Source organism: Schistocerca serialis, chromosome 12, assembly GCF_023864345.2.
Source record: "Schistocerca serialis cubense isolate TAMUIC-IGC-003099 chromosome 12, iqSchSeri2.2, whole genome shotgun sequence".
Taxonomy (NCBI): domain Eukaryota; kingdom Metazoa; phylum Arthropoda; class Insecta; order Orthoptera; family Acrididae; genus Schistocerca; species Schistocerca serialis.
The window spans coordinates 122,346,131-122,364,174 of NC_064649.1; the positions used below are offsets into that span (position 1 = coordinate 122,346,131).

The 18,044-nt window shown below is 39.1% G+C and overlaps 1 protein-coding gene across 1 annotated transcript in view; it reads right to left on the reverse strand.

Annotated features, from left to right (window-relative positions):
• LOC126428205 (F-box/LRR-repeat protein 7-like) overlaps positions 1 to 18,044 on the reverse strand; it is a 109,085-nt gene that overhangs the window by 38,214 nt on the left and 52,827 nt on the right. Inside the window, exon 4 of the mRNA XM_050090118.1 lies at positions 16,763 to 17,067. Coding sequence (XP_049946075.1) covers positions 16,763 to 17,067 — 305 coding nt within the window. The remainder of the gene's footprint in view (positions 1 to 16,762; positions 17,068 to 18,044) is intronic.

Here is an 18,044-nt window from a genome sequence, read left to right on the forward strand (position 1 = left end):
TGCTTCCAACAGTGGGAAAAGAGACTCGACAAGTGCATCGCATGTAATGGAGAGTATTTTGAAGGTGACTGAACTAGTTTTGTAAAAAGGTTCATCAATAAATGTTTTATGACAACAATCCGGTTTCTTTTGGGTGCCCCCTTGTACACCTCACGGAAGCAATTTGTAGTACACCACGTCATCACTGTTCCACCAGATCCAAAACTTTTTCCTTTGTGAATGTACACAGGTCTTTGTACGTGGAGTTGCTGCTTTGTTTGGGCACAACCATTTCTTTGTTTTCCTCGTGTTACCATAGAGTCAGCATTTCTCGTCAACAGTAACAAGACAGGATAGGAATGGTCAGTGTTCACGAGCTGACTGATGACCAGCAAGCAAAGATGCACATATGACCACCTGTTGATTTTTTGGGTTAGAATATGCAGTACCCGTACACTCAATTTTCGAAACTTTCCCCATTGCATGCAAATGTCACACGATGGTGGAGTGATCACAGAGCATCACATCTGCAGTTCTTGGGTGCACTATTGTGGATCACTGTGGATTAATGTGTTTAAACGATCTTCATCGAACCCTGAACGTCTTCCTTAATGTGGAGAGTTACCAATGTCAAAACAATCTCCTTAAAAAGAGAAAACATTTTCTTGCTGTGCTTTATCCAATGGCATTATCCTCATACACAGCATAAGATGATTCTGGCTGCCTCCGCTACTGTCACTCTTCTACTGTACTCAAACAGAAGAATATGTCGGAAATGTTCCAATTTCACCTCTCGGCACTCCATTTTCTAGCATCCACAGCTCCACTCATTATCTCCAAACGACAATAGGTAAATTCAAATAGCAATAATGAACCACAAATAAAAAATGACAACCGACAAATAAATCGACAGTGACCAGGATACCAACAGAGGATGACAGACTAAAGGCCGAAATACTAAATGTCTTCTTCCAAAGCTGTTTCATACAGGAAGACTGCACTCTAGTTCTTTCTCTAAATTGTCGCACAGATGACAAAATGGTAGATATCGAAATAGACGACAGAGGGATAGAGAAACAATTAAAATCGCTCAAAAGAGGAAAGGCCGCTGGACCTGATGGGATACCAGTTCGATTTTACACAGAGTACGCAAAGGAACTTGCCCCCCTTCTTGCAGCGGTGTACTGTAGGTCTCTAGAAGAGTGTAGCGTTCCAAAGGATTGGAAAAGGGCACAGGTCATCCCCGTTTTCAAGAAGGGACGTTGAACAAATGTGCAGAACTATAGACCTATATCTCTAACGTTGATCAGTTGTAGAATTTTGAAACACGTATTGTGTTAGAGTATAATGACTTTTCTGTAGGAATCAGCATGGGTTTCGAAAAAGACGATCGTGTGAAACCCAGCGCTCAGCGGGTTTTTGTTGAAGTTTTGAGAACATACCTTCACTGAGGAGTCAAGCAGTATTTGCTCCCTCCTACGTATATCTCGCGAAGAGACCATGAGGATAACATCAGAGAGATTAGAGCCCATACAGAGGCATACCACCAATCCTTCTTTCCACGAACAATACGAGACTGGAATAGAAGGGAGAACCGATACAGGTACTCAAGGTACCTTCCGCCACACACCGTCAGGTGGCTTGTAGAGTATGGATGTAGATTTAGAACATGCAAAACACAAATGCTATAAACTTATGGACCAACCTATTAACAACAACAACAATAATAATGATAATTTTGTGTAGCTCAACAGGTTGGTGTAAGTCTTTTAATTGTACGCCATGTCAGTGACGTGGCTCCCTAACCTACCGAGCAATTCTACAGTGGAAAAATAGAGCCACAGTTTAATGCGGAATCTGAAACCTGTGTTTGTTGTTCCTGGTGAATCTTAACAGAAATTTTCCACACTTCAACTGGGATTTGATGCTGCGACCTTTCAGTTTCTAGGCCAACACATTAATACCTCATTACCATCCCTAACTACAAAATTATGCTACTATATGTTAGACATCACTAATGGTGCGAGTCTATGCTCCAGCTTTGAGCAGGGACCAATGACCGTAGCAGTCTGGTCCCTTTAATCCCCCAAACCAACCAACCAGCTTTGAGCAAAATCAGTTGGTGACGATTTAGTGTTTGCATTGACCAGCTCGTAATACTAATGCTTCAGACATACAGACATACAAGTGGGTACTCAAAAGAAACTGAACAAATTTTGGGGAGGGGGGACAGAGCTTTTGTAGTACCACGTTTTGCCATTAGGAGTGGGCGGAGAGAACATTCCAGACAGAATCAGTAACCAAAATGCTGTCACTGAAGAAAGTCTGGACTAGTTTTGACCGGGTTTGTAGTGGCAACTGTTTTGTGTGATTGTCATTTTTGCAGTGGCTGATTTTTGTGCACAGTGTGCAATGGTAAAATTCTTCCCCCCCCCCCCCCCCCTCCCTCCCTAACCACCCCCCTCCAGAAAAAGTTGAACAGAAGAAACTCCTGACATGTTAAAAACAGCATACAAGGACAATGCTATGGGGGAAACTCAAGTGTCTGAGTGTTTTTTCCATTACAAAAATGGAAAACTTCAATTGATGACAAACCTTGTTGTGCTCGTCCTTCCGAGGCCCAATTGCACGAAAATGTTGAAAACATTCGTGCAGTCATCAATGAAGATCGACAACGGACCACTGAAGAAACTGACAATCTGTCAGGAGTGTCTTGAAGTATCAGTGTTGGAAACTGTGACAGAAGATTTGAGAATGAAAAGGGTCACTGTCATATTTGTGTCACAACCACTGACTGCTCAAGTTGAGTGGAAGCATGCTGTGCTTTGAAACAAGAGTCCTGAAATGATCCAAACTCTTTTTTTTTTCCAAAAAGTATCACAGGTGACAAAACTTCGTGCTGTGCTTTGGATCCTGCATCGAAGCAACAATCAAACCAGTGGAAAACTTCAAGTTTGGATCATCCCAAGAAAGCTAGTTAGATGAAATCAAATATTAACACAATGCCAATTTCTCTTTTCAGTGTGAGAAGAGTCGTCCATTCAGAGTTTGTTCTGCAGGGTCAGACAGTTAACCAAGATTTCCACTTGGTAGTTTTTAAAAGACTGTGCAGCATGACCCAATTTGTTGCAGTCTAGTGACAAGTTTTTCCATCATGACAATGCCCCTGCTCTGTACAATTCGTGGCCAAAAATGGTATGACCCATTCCTCACTCTCCACACTCATCCCACCTTGCCCCCACGACTTTTTTTTTTGTTCCTTAGAATGAAGAAAGACATGACAGAGAAGTCTTTTTCTGGTGGAGCTGCCAACCACTGCAAAAGATAAATTTAAACAATGTTCTGAAAAATGGAATAAAAGATTAGACCAGTGTGTTTGTGGGGACCACTTTGAAAGGGATTGAAGGCTAGAGCTTAAAATATGAATAAATACATTAAAACATAATAGTGTTTGGTTTCTTTTGGGTATCTCCTTATAGATAATATTTTCTTGCTTTTGTGAAGTGTGCATTCAATACTTACTGTGCATATGCAATGCCTGACCCATCTGTGGTGCAGCCTGTATATAGCTCATTTCGCTAGGTATAGTATGTAAAATTATTATTTTGTACCTTCCCGTATTTAAACTGTTTCTGACGTATACAGACACTTTACTGGAAATGAGAAAATAATGCCAAAATGAAAATCTTTGTAAACAAGACATATCTCAAAAAGCATTCAATAGCGCATTGTAACACTTTGAAATACTGTTTGTTACGTGATACGATTACCCCGCAGTATAAGAGATCTTCCACACGAACTTGTAAGAAGCGTAGACATGTGACCGAGTGTTGGACATTCTTTAATGGGCAGTGTCAAGAGATTAACCAGTAAGTAGCCAATGCATATATAGGCGGTGGAAATGGAACTAAGAAAACAAAACTTTTGGAAGCTAATCGAACTAGGAAGATGTCAAGGAACGTTCCATATTTAGCATTTGCAGACGACTTAGTGATTCTAACAAAGAAAGAAAGAGAGAGAGAGAGAGAGAGAGAGAGAGAGAGGGAAAAGAAAAGAAAAGAACCAGCAGTAAAACAAATCGAGACCCTCAAACAATGTGCCAAGAAGGGTGGCCTGCAAATCTCCTTTGAGAAGACTGAATTCATCTGTTCCAAGTTAGATATTCCGAAACTTAAAACAAACTGTAGTGAAATCAACAGAGTCAAACATTTTAAGTATCTTTTTTAAATTATTGAACCAACAGAACTTGAAAAAAAAATAGCACAAAAAAAAAACAGGCTGCTCAAAATGAAGAAAGCATCCAGAGTTGTTCAGAATTTGTGTAACAAAAAATGCCTGTCAAAAGGCACTAAAATCAGACACTACAACATCGTAATCAAACGAACAGTCACTTATGCAAGTGAAAGACATATGCTGAATCAAAAACTAGATTTACGAGAACTAGATTTACAAGAAAGTAGATGACAAGATTATTAGAAGAATCCTGGGACACAATATGGATACAGACTGCACTCCACTGACACAGCAGAAAAAGTATCAAACATCAAAACTGACATCAGAAAGAGATGAATGAAATTCTGTGGACACCTAGACAGATTACCTGGAAACATACTAACTAAATGTCTATTGGACTACATGGCATGACAAAGCACCAATACCCTAAAGCACCAATACCCTAGATAACTGAAGTCAAGAAGGATTTGACAAAAGCAAAAACTGACATATCAGACAAGGATGCATTCAGAAACAAAACTGACAAATGGAAGTTTACTCCAGAGGAAGAACCAAAACCATACAAAGCAAAGTGGACCTCAGAAAGAAATGAAGTCTTCAGGGAGAAAATGAAGAAATATTGGGAAAATAAGAAGAACCTTTAAGAAAGATTGAAAATCACCTGCTTATCATTCTCCAATGGGGACACTCGCTAACAACAACAACAACAACAACAACAACAATGGCTTTTGCTGTTTACTATTATGCAGGACAAAGGACTGGATTTCAGCCTGGGACAAAATAATTCTCACTGAAACACACAAAGTTCACTGTGTTCGCTGTATTCTGATATCAAGTATGTATGAAGTTTACAAGCTGGGCTGGCCCTAACTTAACTATAGCGGCACACTGACATATTGTTGTAATGCAGGAAATGCTGCGTATGCTTCCAGTTTCATCAGTAAGTGAATACATATATTTCAGAGTATTGCTATGTTCTGTTGGCCACTCACCACACTCACACAGTTGTCTTGAACATTTTCTAGAACTGTTACATAACAGTTAAAGTTTTAAAACATTTTTTCTGAAATTTTTTGTTTTTTATATGTATTGCTGCATGTAAACATCATCTCCCGTCTCTTACTATTTCAGTATGACACCTCAAGATGGGCGTATAAGAGCCTGCAACCGGTCATGTAATAATAAAAAGAACTTTACAACTGTGACAGTATTTTCAACCTCCGGTATAATGCACAGTTGCAGATGTTTCTCCAACAGCATTGTTTGTAGTACAATGCCATACAGGGCAACATGAACATATTACCAATTTCTGAATTTACGCAAGAGACTATCTGACATCGGCCACTATTAATTTTAATAAAATGTGTCTAGAATATAATGTGATCCCCAATTTTATCAGAAGACTTCAATAGAATTATTGCTAGCTCACCATGTTACATTCAGCAGCTCATGAAAACTGCTCTTATTAAAGAAATTAGATGTTTATATTAAAACAAAAGATGTCTTAAATAAGAAAGCCTATGTAACACAGATTAAATTTTCGAAGGAACTGACCCATTTCACTTTTGACAATGCATATGCGCATATTATGTATCTCATTGATTGTCTGAAGGATAATATTACTAGTTCTCATGCCAGGAAGCTGGAAAGATTGGGTATGAGGTCTGACTCAGCTTTAGAAGCAGCTTTGCACATTCTTTGAGGGTCACAATTTTTTTTTTTTTTTTTTTTTTTTTTTTTTTTTTTTTTTGTCGGTGAGAATCACAAAGTCATCTGCAATGGCTTCAAAAAGTTTTGTTTTTTAGTTCCATTTCCCATTCTTTCATTACTTTGTCTAAAACTGTTTTGAATAATAGCAGTGAGATCCCATCTCCTTGTCTTACTCCTGTTTTAACTAAGAATGGTTCTGAAATTTCATCTATGAATTTAATTTTTGAGTCATTTTCTGTCACTGTCTGTTTGATCAGATTTGTAGGTTTGGTGTCTAATCCGCATTCTTTAAGAATATGCCATAGAGATTGTCTATCTATAGAATCTTATGCTTTTTTAAAATGAATGAATGAGGAGACTATTGGTTTTGACACGAATGCTTTAATTTTTAAAATAATTTTAGGGTAGAGATCTGTTCTGGGCACAATTTAGTAAGTCAAAAGCCTACGTGGTAAAATGAAATTGTATGTTCTAGTTGTTCTTATGCCCTCTTTAGGAAACACGTGTATAAAATTTTGTAAGTGACCAGCAGAAGTGAAATACCTCCGCAGTTGTTTATATCCGACCCCTCTCCCTTTTTGTGCAATGGATGAATTAGTGCACATTTCCATTCCTCTGGAATATTTTCTGTCTACCTAATTTCTTGGATGATTTGAGTGCTCTCTTTTAAGGAACTGGAGCAAGGTTCTTCAATAGCTCAGCAACAACTCCATCTTCTCCCAGCGACTTTTTGAACTTCTCAATGTACCTATAAATTTTTTCTTGAGTTGGCAGCAGTGGAGTTTTTTTGAGTGTTGTGGTTGTAATATGGGGAATCTCCTACTTGTTTGTGAGAAATTTAGAAGTCGAGAGAAAAATTTGGCTACTTCTTGACAACTTTATTTGTTAGTTAACGTAAATTTTCCAATTTGCTTCCAAAGCGAGGTTTTGTGGAGTGTATTCTCTGATTTGATTTGCAAACATTTTGGAAAAGTCATGTGTTTTGTGGTTCCTAAAGTCTTCTTCAGTTGAGTTTAGCTGTTCATTAACATATTTTCTTTTAGTCTACGTATTTTAGCTATTTGTTTTCCGACTTCAAAAAAATTCTGTTGTGTGGTTTCTGACTTTGCACAATTGTAGTTTAAGAAGGCTCATTGTCTCTCTTCTAATGTGTTATCAAAATTTGAATTCCGAAACTTCCTGGCAGATTAAAACTGTGTGCCCGACTGAGACTCGAACTCGGGACCTTTGCCTTTCGCGGGCAAGTGCTCTACCATCTGAGCTACCGGAGCACGACTCACGCCCCGTCCTCACAGCTTTACTTCTGCCAGTATCTCGTCTCCTACCTACCAAACTTACAGAAGCTCTCCTGCGAACCTTGCAGAATCAGCACTCCTGAAAGAAAGGATACTGCGGAGACATGGCTTAGCCACAGCCTGGGGGACGTTACCAGAATGAGACCCTCACTCTGCAGCGGAGTTTGCGCTGATATGAAACTTCCTGGCAGATTAAAACAGTGTGCCCGACCGAGACTCGAACTTGGGACCTTTGCCTTTCGCAGGCAAGTGCTCTACCATCTGAGCTACCAAAGCACGACTCACGCCCGGTCCTTAAAGCTTTACTTCTGCCAGTATCTCGTCTCCTACCTTCCAAACTTTACAGAAGCTCTCCTGCGAAACTTGCAGAGGGATGGTAGAGCACTTGCCCACGAAAGGCAAAGGTCCCAAGTTCGAGTCTCGGTCGGGCACACAGTTTTAATCTGCCAGGAAGTTCCATATCAGCACACACTCCGTTGCAGAGTGAAAATCTCATTCTGGAATTTGAATTCCACCATGGGTGTTTGAATTTTTTCTGTAATGGGATCATTCTCTTGCTTTCCATATAATTTTCACTTGGAAATCTCTCCAGCTGTTTGTAGGTTGATTTGCCTATACTTCTGTAATTTTTGATTCTTGGATTTCAAATCAAATTTGAGAATTAGTGGTGTCTTCTTTTGGATTTTCATTTTTTGTGTGAATTTAATTGTGACGTGGTATTATTATTACTATTACTATTATTATAGCATTTAAAGTATATATTAAAAGAATTTTTTATCTTTTGTGTGTTCTATGTTGTGGGATTATGAGGGTGTGGCTGACATGCATTTATGCTGACAAGTGCGTACAACTCTGATCACACACCCTCCTCCTCCTTCATTTCTCTGTCTATCCTCCTTCCCGATTTCTATATCCGTCTCCTCCTTCCTTCTCTGTCCATCCCTTCCCCCCCCCCCCCCCCCCTCCTCTGACTTTATTTATTGATATTATAAAGGGAACCTTGACTGGGAATAGAAGTCAAAATGAATTGGTAAATTGGCTGGAATCATTAGTGCATGGGGTATGAGAGAGACCTTACCAGCTACTGGATCTGTAGGGATAGTGGCTTTAATGACAGTATTTTACATGGTTTTAATCTACAAATGGACTCTGAAGCACACTCATGGGAAAAAATACAGCAATTCAAGGTTTATTCTACACACTTCCAACAATTCAATTCAAGGTTTATTCTACACACTTCCAACTACTGGCCTTGTGAGTTATTAATTGTCATTGCGAATGCAAGGCTAACCAGAAACTGGACATGCTCAAATTGGAGTGGCAAGTCGGTTGAAATCTGTTGTATTCTTGGAATAAGAACATCCTTATAAAGTAAGCCATAAACTCAACTGTCCTGTTTTCTGTTAAAATCTACAGCGAAAAGGAAAACGAAACCACACATTTTCACAGCACAGCTTAGCATGTTCTTTCTCGCAACTGGTTTAACAGAAAGTGTTCATATATGACATGTCTATATTTCCAATGATTTAGACTGCATTGTCAATCAGTCAATTGGTCAAGAAAGGATTCAGCCAACAAAATCTTTCCTTGAATTTGTGTGAACTAAAACAAAAGAATTTCAGTAAGATCATGAATTTACTGACATGGAAAAAAAAATCAGAATTCATTGTTTTGACAATAATTTGTTTGTGGTTTTAGTGTGTTCATCACAACTCTCAGTGATGAATGATATTTTTTTGTCTTTTCACTTGGAGAGGAAGCAAGTAGCACTGACTGTTTCCAACACTGTAGGATACCTGTGGGAAAAATGCAGCAATTCGACGTTTATTCCCCACACCTCCTATGACTGGCCTTGCAATTTATTAATTGTAAACATTCCGTTTCAATTTTGACATACATATCAACGGACAAACTTGACTAGAAGAAGGGATCGGACATGTTCTGAGACATCGAGGGATCGCCAATTTAGTATTGGAGGGCAGCGTGGAGGGTAAAAATCGTAGAGGGAGACCAAGAGATGAATACATTAAGCAGATTCAGAAGGATGTAGGTTGCAGTAGGTACTGGGAAATGAAGAAGCTTGCACAGGATAGAGTAGCATGGAGAGCTGCATCAAACCAGTCTCAGGACTGAAGACCACAACAACAACAACAACAACAACAACAACGGACAACTGATGAAACAATTGTGATAGTACTCGTTTCAATGAATCATCAAATGGTATGTATAAAAATTCATACAGCTGATCTTTTTGTTTGTTTCTTGACCTGTAAGTGAGAAATGAACTTTTGTTAGTAATCAAGTTGAAACATGGTTACCAACATTGCTACGTACTGATTAGTGGAGTAATCATCGCACCGGTGAACACATGTTTGGCTGTCTGTTTTGTCGACATTCTGAATTATTTTGTGTGTAAGCTCCAACTGAGTGAGTCAAACTTAACCACTGTTCGGGAGTTATAATGGATCGTGCTTCAGAAATACTTATTTGATTTGCCTGTAAACACTATCTATGCTCTTCCTCAGTCTCGCCGACTCAAGACAATCGTGTAACTGGCCTGTGTTGTGCTTAGACCAACCAATATTTTGGTGCCTCACTGGTGACATTTTTCTTCCAAAGTAATAAATCACAAACTGAAATCAACTGAATGTTTGCAACATAGAAATTTACCCCAAACTAATATCAATTCAATCTTTGCAACACACCAAAGATATGATCACAACCGATAATGCACTGAAATATCGCTTTCATTTGTATTATTTTTTGCAGAATATCAATATTCAATGCAGAATTTGTTGTTATGAAAACAAGTGCCAGCAGAACTGTCAAACTGAATCTCGTATTCCTTCTGTTATGAAAACATGTGACTGCAGAACTGTCAAACAAACTGTCACATCACATTTCTCTTATTGAGATTTTCATACAAAAATGCCATCCAAATTTCCAATTTTTCTGGTGAAATTTTCCAAAAATTTTCTTTCATATTAACCTTATCCTCACAATTACAAACACAACAACAAAAACAACAACAAAAATCAGCCAAATCAGTCAGGCCATTCCCAAGTGATTACCTTTCATATATGTGACAACTGATTTTTATTTATATAGATTTATGTTTTTCGTACATATTTTGGAGAGGCTAATTGTATGCAATTTCTGTGTCTGCCAGTATGATGCATAACAATGTAACAATGATAGTCCAGGCCACAATTCCTGATAACAGTTAACAGGGAACAACAGTTAACTTATAAGAGGGAAAAATGAATAAAAAATATCACGGCATCATAGTATGCTGACACAGAAGTGGTGGAAACAACTCATGAAATTTTTGTTTGAGGTAGAAAAGCATGATATTATCGTAGCCAATCCCTCATTATGTGAAATGCAGGTGAAAGCCATTTTCTGCGAAAGTTTCATACTAAAATTATACAGTACATTTAAATTACTAAATGAGGTGTGTCACAACGTACTCTTCACACATGAGTTGCTAAGTTCCTCATACTGTTGTTGCTCTTTTGATGCCAATAATTTGAGCAGTAGTAGGTAAAAGGGCATGGGGCTGAAGGGATAATATTACTGACATAAATGGAAAAAAATAATGTGCCCAGAATGAAGCCCTGTGGAAGAGATTTTGAAAACTTCCTGACGACAGACTTTGTCTATGCAAACACTCGATAGCAGCAGCTGTTAGATGTCCCCTATGTTTTTTGGAGGTTGTCAAATGGGGTGGTGGCATGCGTGACTCAACAATACGGGTGGGCATACCACAGGTGCAATGACACTGTAAGGGTATCTGTGTATAGATCAGAGAAACGTGTAGTTGCTCAAGAGGGACAGCAGCCTTTCCCATAGTTGCAGGGACAAAAGTCTGGATGATTGACTGGCCTGGGATTGTAACTTTAGCCAAACATGACCTTGCCATGCTGGTACTGCAAATGACAAAGCATGGGAAACTACAACCGTTATTTTTTTCCAAGGGTATGTGGCTGTACCATACAATTAAATAATGATGTCACCCTCTCGGGTAAAATATTCTGGAGGTGAAGTAAGTCTTCACTCCAGTCTCCAGATGTGGATTACTCAGTAGGATGCCATCATCAGGAAAAACCAAATTGGCGTTCGATGAGTCGGAGAGTGGACTGTAACAACCTTTAATTGAGTAAGTAGGTTAGACAATGAAAAGGAAATGGTTAGGGTGAAGTTGGATATAGTGGGTATTAGTACAGGAGCAGGTGAATAGAGGGTTATAAATCAAAAATCGACAGGAATACGTCAAATGATAAATAAGAAAATAGGAATGCAGGGAAGTTACTATCAACAGCACAACCAGTGAATCATCGCATCCAAGATGCACACACAGCCAAAATATGCCACAGTAATACAAGTTTATATGCCTACTAACTCCGCAGATGAAGAGACTGAAACACTGTCCAATGAGATAAAAGAAATAATTTTGATAGTTAAGGGAGATGAAAATTTATTTGTAACAGGGGACAAATTTGATAGTAGCAGAAATGGATTGAGATAAAGTAAGGCAGGGGGAAGCCATCTGATAGAATCTTGCACAGAGCATAATTTAATCATTGCAAGAAGTTGGTTTTATAATCATGAGAGGAGGTTGTAGATGTAATAGACATATGGAAACACCGGAAGGAGGACTAGATTTTTAACTGCAAATATTTCCATGGGCAAATGTGAACTGTAAACATAATTTATTGGTTGTGAACCGCCGATTAAAACTGAAGAAACTGCAGAAATCTAGGAGAGTAAGGAGATGTGGCCTGGATATATTTAAAGAGATACTGGTTGTTGAGTGTTTCAAAGAGAGCAGCTGGCAACAACTGAAAGCAGCAGAGGAACAATGATGCGAAAGGACAAGGCTTAGACGAAATACTTGGATTCTTCTATAGATGTAAATGATCCAGCAGGCAGAGTGAGCAGCAACCTGCGGCTGTTTCCTGACGTTGCTATGGTGTACAGGAATGTGTCGTCGTTGAGTGGCTGTAGGAGTACACAAGATGACTTGGACAAATTTCAACAATTTTCCACATATCGCATTTTAACAATGAATACTTCATACCATGCTATGATCCTGTCTCACTATGGACAGCTTTCTTCGTTGTATCAAACAATGAAAAATCCAGGCTGGAATAATTAGATAACACACATTCATGCAAATGCAACTCTCATACACATGACCATGTCTCTGACAACTGTCTCTGGACAGCAGCTGTGTGTGTGTGTGTGTGTGTGTGTGTGTGTGTGTGTGTGTGTGTGTGTGTGTGTGTGTGTGTGTGTGGGCGCGCGTGTGTGTCGTCTAATTCAGAGGAAGACTTTCTGGCTGAATGCTTACTTGTTTAGCAGTCTTTTTGATGTGCCTGTCTGCGACTCAACATTTCCTCTATATGGTGAGTAACAAGCTATTCTTTTCATAATATTGTCACTGTTCCTCCAGTGTATACAGAATGAATAAAAAAAATCATCCAATTTTAAAAAGAAATCATAACTATTACGTTATTTGAGATATGTGTGTGAACAACGTACTGTTGGAAAGAACAAACTCTTGAGTTTTATATGGTTTCCGCTAGGTAGCAGCAGTATGCGCCCACTTCAGCTCTTGGAAAAATGGTGTCGTGATAACAGAAAGCATTTTGTGTTCTACATTTTGTGCAGTACAGGTCAGTAATAACTGCTCAGCGTGACTTTTGTACTAGGCATGGTATGGATCCTCCTACAGCACAGAACATTTAGACAACGGCATGAACAATTCCGAGAAACAAGTTGTTTATGTAAAGACAAATCGCTGAACCGTCCCAGTGTGTCGGGCACAGACGGCGAATGCATCTGCCATGTAAATGGAAAGATAGACCGTAATAATATAAGAATATGGGGTACGGAACAACCACATGAAGTTGTACAACGTGAGAGGGACTCTTCAAAATTTAATGTGTTTTGTGGGAAAAGGTATACGGTCCATTTTTCTTTGCAGTGAACACTCTTACAGGAAGCACATTTCCCAATATGCTTGAGAACTTTCATTTCCCACAGTTGGAGACTGATTCCAATGACTTAATTTACCAACAGATGGGGCACCACCACACTGGCACCTGGAAGTGCGGGAATTTTTAAATCAAAGCATTACTGAATGATGGATCAGTCACACTGCACCATATGATTCAACCTTGCATTACTGACCTCCAAGGTCACCAGACCTGACTGTATGTGATTATTTCTTGTAGAGATTTACAAGCGACTCTGTTTATGTGACACCATTACCAACAACAATAAATCAATAGAGACATCACATAACAGGAGCTGTGAAAGCTGTACCTCAAGACATGCTCACTGCAGAGTGGGAAAAATTTGAATACTGCATTGACTTATGCCGTGCCCCTCAAGGGGGGGGGGGGGGGGGGGGGGGGGGGGCGTATTGAACACCTATGAAAAGGCATAAGAAAAAAAAATTGAGTTTCCCATTCATCAAAAAAACAGAATTAATTGTATATGTTTATTATTTTCAGAAATACAGATGTGCCAAACAGGATGATTCTTTTTAATAAACCCTGTATAACACCTTCATATGTGAAAGCATAAATATGAGTTTCTGTCTTGCTTACTAGGCAAATACTAAACACCGTTGGGGGAGGTTGATCAATAGGCAACACTAAAGTATTACAGATATTAGTTAGACACTGGACTCGCATTCGGGAGTACGACGGTTCAATCCCGTGTCCGGCCATCCTGATTTAGGTTTTCCGTGATTTCCCTAAATCATTCCAGGCAAATGCTGGGATGGTTCCTCCGAAAGGGCACGGCCGACTTCCTTCCCTAATGCGATGAGACCGATGACCATGCTGTCTGGTCTCCTTCCCCAAACAACCAACCAACCAACAGATATTACACAAAATGTTACATTGTACCATATAAATAAGGGCATCTGTAAAACTATAACTCAAACAGTCAGATTATATTTTGTTTATTTGGGCTTTATTAATTTTTGAAGGATAGATAACATTTGTGTGTTTATTCACTGTTGAAGGTGGTTGCAGTTGAGGTCATAAGTAGTATTCATTTAGTACGCAGACACCTTACACCAGTAGGTATCAGACACCTTACACCAGTAGGCATTTGCTCAGCCCCACTGCAGCCATCCAAAGCCTGGAGCTGGAAGTACTGTACAGTGGAGTGGGTAAAAGATTTGTGTTCATAACATTGGTTAATGAACAAGTGGTAGTGCTTTGTTCACTGCATCAACTTGTAAGGTTTCTAAACTGTAGCTGATGCCACAGATCACTCTGCATTTAATACTTTAATGTTACGTTTTAGAAATGTAGTTTAATTTAATGAAAGGAATGAGTGACTTATTAAACAGCAGCATACGACTATTTAATTATTAATATTGCCATTATAGGTTACTTTATTTTGATTGGAAAGCTGATACTGTTAAAAACGAAGTTCAGGGTGAGCACAAAGTCTTACCCTGATTATAACAATTTATTATAGAATAACCGTTTGACATAATAATTTTCATTCTGGAGAGCAGGGTAGCCAGGGTGTTGGACCGTTCCTTCCAATCCACTGATCTGGACATTACTCCCCTCTCCAGACATTACGCCCTCTTGACTTTTTTTTTCTGGGGCTAAATCATGGACAGAGTCTTTGTCACACCAGTTGCTGACGTCGACGGACTGAAGGCTAGGATACAAGCTGCTGTGGGTACTGTGACAGAACACGTTATGAAACACCTGGCAGGAACTGGAATACTGCCTCGACATTCTCTAAGCTGCCAAGGAAGCACATGTTGAGGTTTACTAATGTAAGTGGTCTTACAAAAAACTAGTAACACTAACCTATGTAACGGCATCAAATGTAACTTATTATGTCAAACGGTTATTCTGTTATACATTTTTATAATCAGGGCAACACTTTGTGCTCATCCCATATATTTGCATGAGTTCTACATCATTGGTGTTATTTCATAATAGCCCCCCCCCCCCCCCCTGAGCTGTCTTCAGACAGAGACTGTTCATCATCAGTTGTTAGGAACTCTTGCATAACTTCGTATGCGATTAACGCGTTCAACATTGGTTGAAATCAGTTCAGTGACTTAGGAGATGTGGAACATACACACTTACATATGCCAATTTTTATAATATGTATGGATGGATTTTTTAAAAACTGTCAGTGGAGTGAGGAAGAGAGATGGAGAAAGAATGACTGACACACAGTGCGTATCTGGCTATACATAGCTCTCAGTTGCACACCGTGAAGAATTTTGTACAATGGCCGCTTCCTAAGACTGGAAGTGAGAGCGAGGCCGTTACAGCCAAACTTGGTGGATAGTTGCGTAGGGGTAAAGACACGTATGAAGAAACAATGAGAGCAGCAAGGGTTTTAAATAGAGCATAGGAGACAGACGCACAAAGAGGAATTTACAGGTGTCAGATCCCTTTGCTCCTCATCATGTCAAAGATCAACAACAGAAGGAACAACTCTAGGCTTGTACTGACGCAGTGCAAGCAGTTAAGGGTTAATGGTACAACAGCAATAATGAGTAAAGACCCGATTCTTTTGTTAAATATTTGCCTTTGAACATGTAACTGAGAAAAAGTTTAGGAAATGCTCAAAACTATGCTTAAAGTTTATTGGAAGTCGCTAAGAGCTCTCATTATGAAACACTGGATGAAATTAAACTGGGTAATTTGCACTTAATTTTAAGCAAAAGCTATTTTTTTTTCTGACATCTCAATGTTTATGTTATCATATCTTCAGAACTACATCTCATACAGTGATATAATTTTGCAGCACATTACCTGATGCATGTAGTTACTTTACGCAAAGAGTGTTGCAAACAGAGTTAATAGCAAAGAAATAATAAATTGAAACTACATGCCTGACACTAAAATTTGACTGTACGAACATCAGAAATGTAGTAAGTGATAAAGTTGTTTCCTTTCATCATTTTAAATGTATATGGGGGCAGGAGGGAGGGGGGGGGGGGCCGGTGGGAAGGCATGAAGGGGCACAGGAGGTCATTAGCGAGAAAAAGTTTCGTACAGGTTTAAAATTAAGTGTTAACTTTGTTCGAAGTTGCTAAGTGCCCTCACTTCCAAATACTGAATAAGGGAAGTCCGTGTATTTACATGCCATCCATTACACTGCCTAAAGCCAAAAACACAGTCTGTAACACTAATACTTGTCTTATTGCGTTAGTCTTTTATCTTAAGATTATGTCTCTAAACAACTAGATTATGACAGAATTTTAAGATTTTAAATTTGGTTAATAATAATGCGAAATATTGAAAATCTAATTTTTGTTGCCCCTACTCTGGCAACTGGTACTGGGTTCTAGGATAGTAGTCTTCCTCACATTTTGTACGTAATGGGTATCTTTACACAGATGAGGATAAAATATGCAGAATTTACAATTACAAACAACCAGAAACAATAAGATATTGCGTACTATGAAAAGACTGAATGCATGTGAAGTTTAGTCACTCTATGATATCCTAGATAATCATACGAGCAGGGATAATAGCACTTACTTTCTTCCAACCACAGCACACTTTATGCATATGGCCTTCAGGGTGTTCCTCTTGGCATTCAGGAAGTACCTCAAATCATCCATATCGAGAACTGAGAATCCGAAGTCAACCTCGCTTAGTTGTGGGCATCCATCACCCAAAGGTCGCAACACGGGCGTGCTTTCGGCAAAGTGTACTTCCAGATTCAGCACACGGAGATGCTGCAGTTGTGACACCGCCTCCGAAAATTTCTCAGACTTCAGCAATTCATTGGATATCCTCAGCTTTTGTATTTTGGAGCACTTCTCAACCAAGTTCTTCAACACCTGCAACCAAACAGCAATTTCCCTAGTATACACATACACACCTTCAAACAAAGGACTGGGAAACCTTGAGAGGAAAGAAGCATCATTACAAGGTGTTTAAACAATTGTTTTTTGTCAGTTTTGAAGCACATAATCAAATTTCAGCACTAGTTGCACAGCAGCATAACAGATGGACCACACTCCAACAAAAGAAAGTTAGTTAATATTAATCTCTATGGCACCACCTCTTCAGAGTTCCAGAGACAGCTACTGTATTCACCTACATCCATTTGCACTTCACAGTTGAAAGCTCTCAAACAGCACTGCCTGATGTCAGGGATTTCCTTAGGCTGACTTGACTTTAGGAGCGTCTTAGTAATAAAGAAAAATAGTATTAAAAATTAAATACGTATTTTTTCACACATACCAATGTTTATGACCTCACATCTCTCGAACAGTGTGTTGACAATGATGTATCTGTGTAGGTACATTCAGTGGCATACGTGGATACTGCCTGCGAAACTTATTGCGAACAGAGTTAGTAGGACAGAAGTAAGAAATTTAAACATTATACATGATGTGGCAGTTTTTCACACATCTCATTATTTATGACATCATATCTCCTTAACTGTGACAGGTTGGTGGTTCTTATCCCCACAGCGATTGTTGCCCGACAGTAAGGAATACGCGTTTCAACATTGGTTGAAATCAGTTCAATGACTTAGGAGATGTGGAACATACACACATACATATACCAATTTTTATAATATGTATGGATGGATGGATTTTTTAAAAACTGTCAGTGGAGTGAGGAAGAGAGATGGAGAAAGAATGACTGACACACAGTGCGTATCTGGCTATACATAGCTCTCAGTTGCACACCGTGAAGAATTTTGTACAATGGCTGGAAGTGAGAGCGAGGCCGTTACAGCCAAGCTTTGTGGAAAAGACAGACAGAGTGCCAGTCTCATGCCTCGTACAAAATTGAACTTAACAGA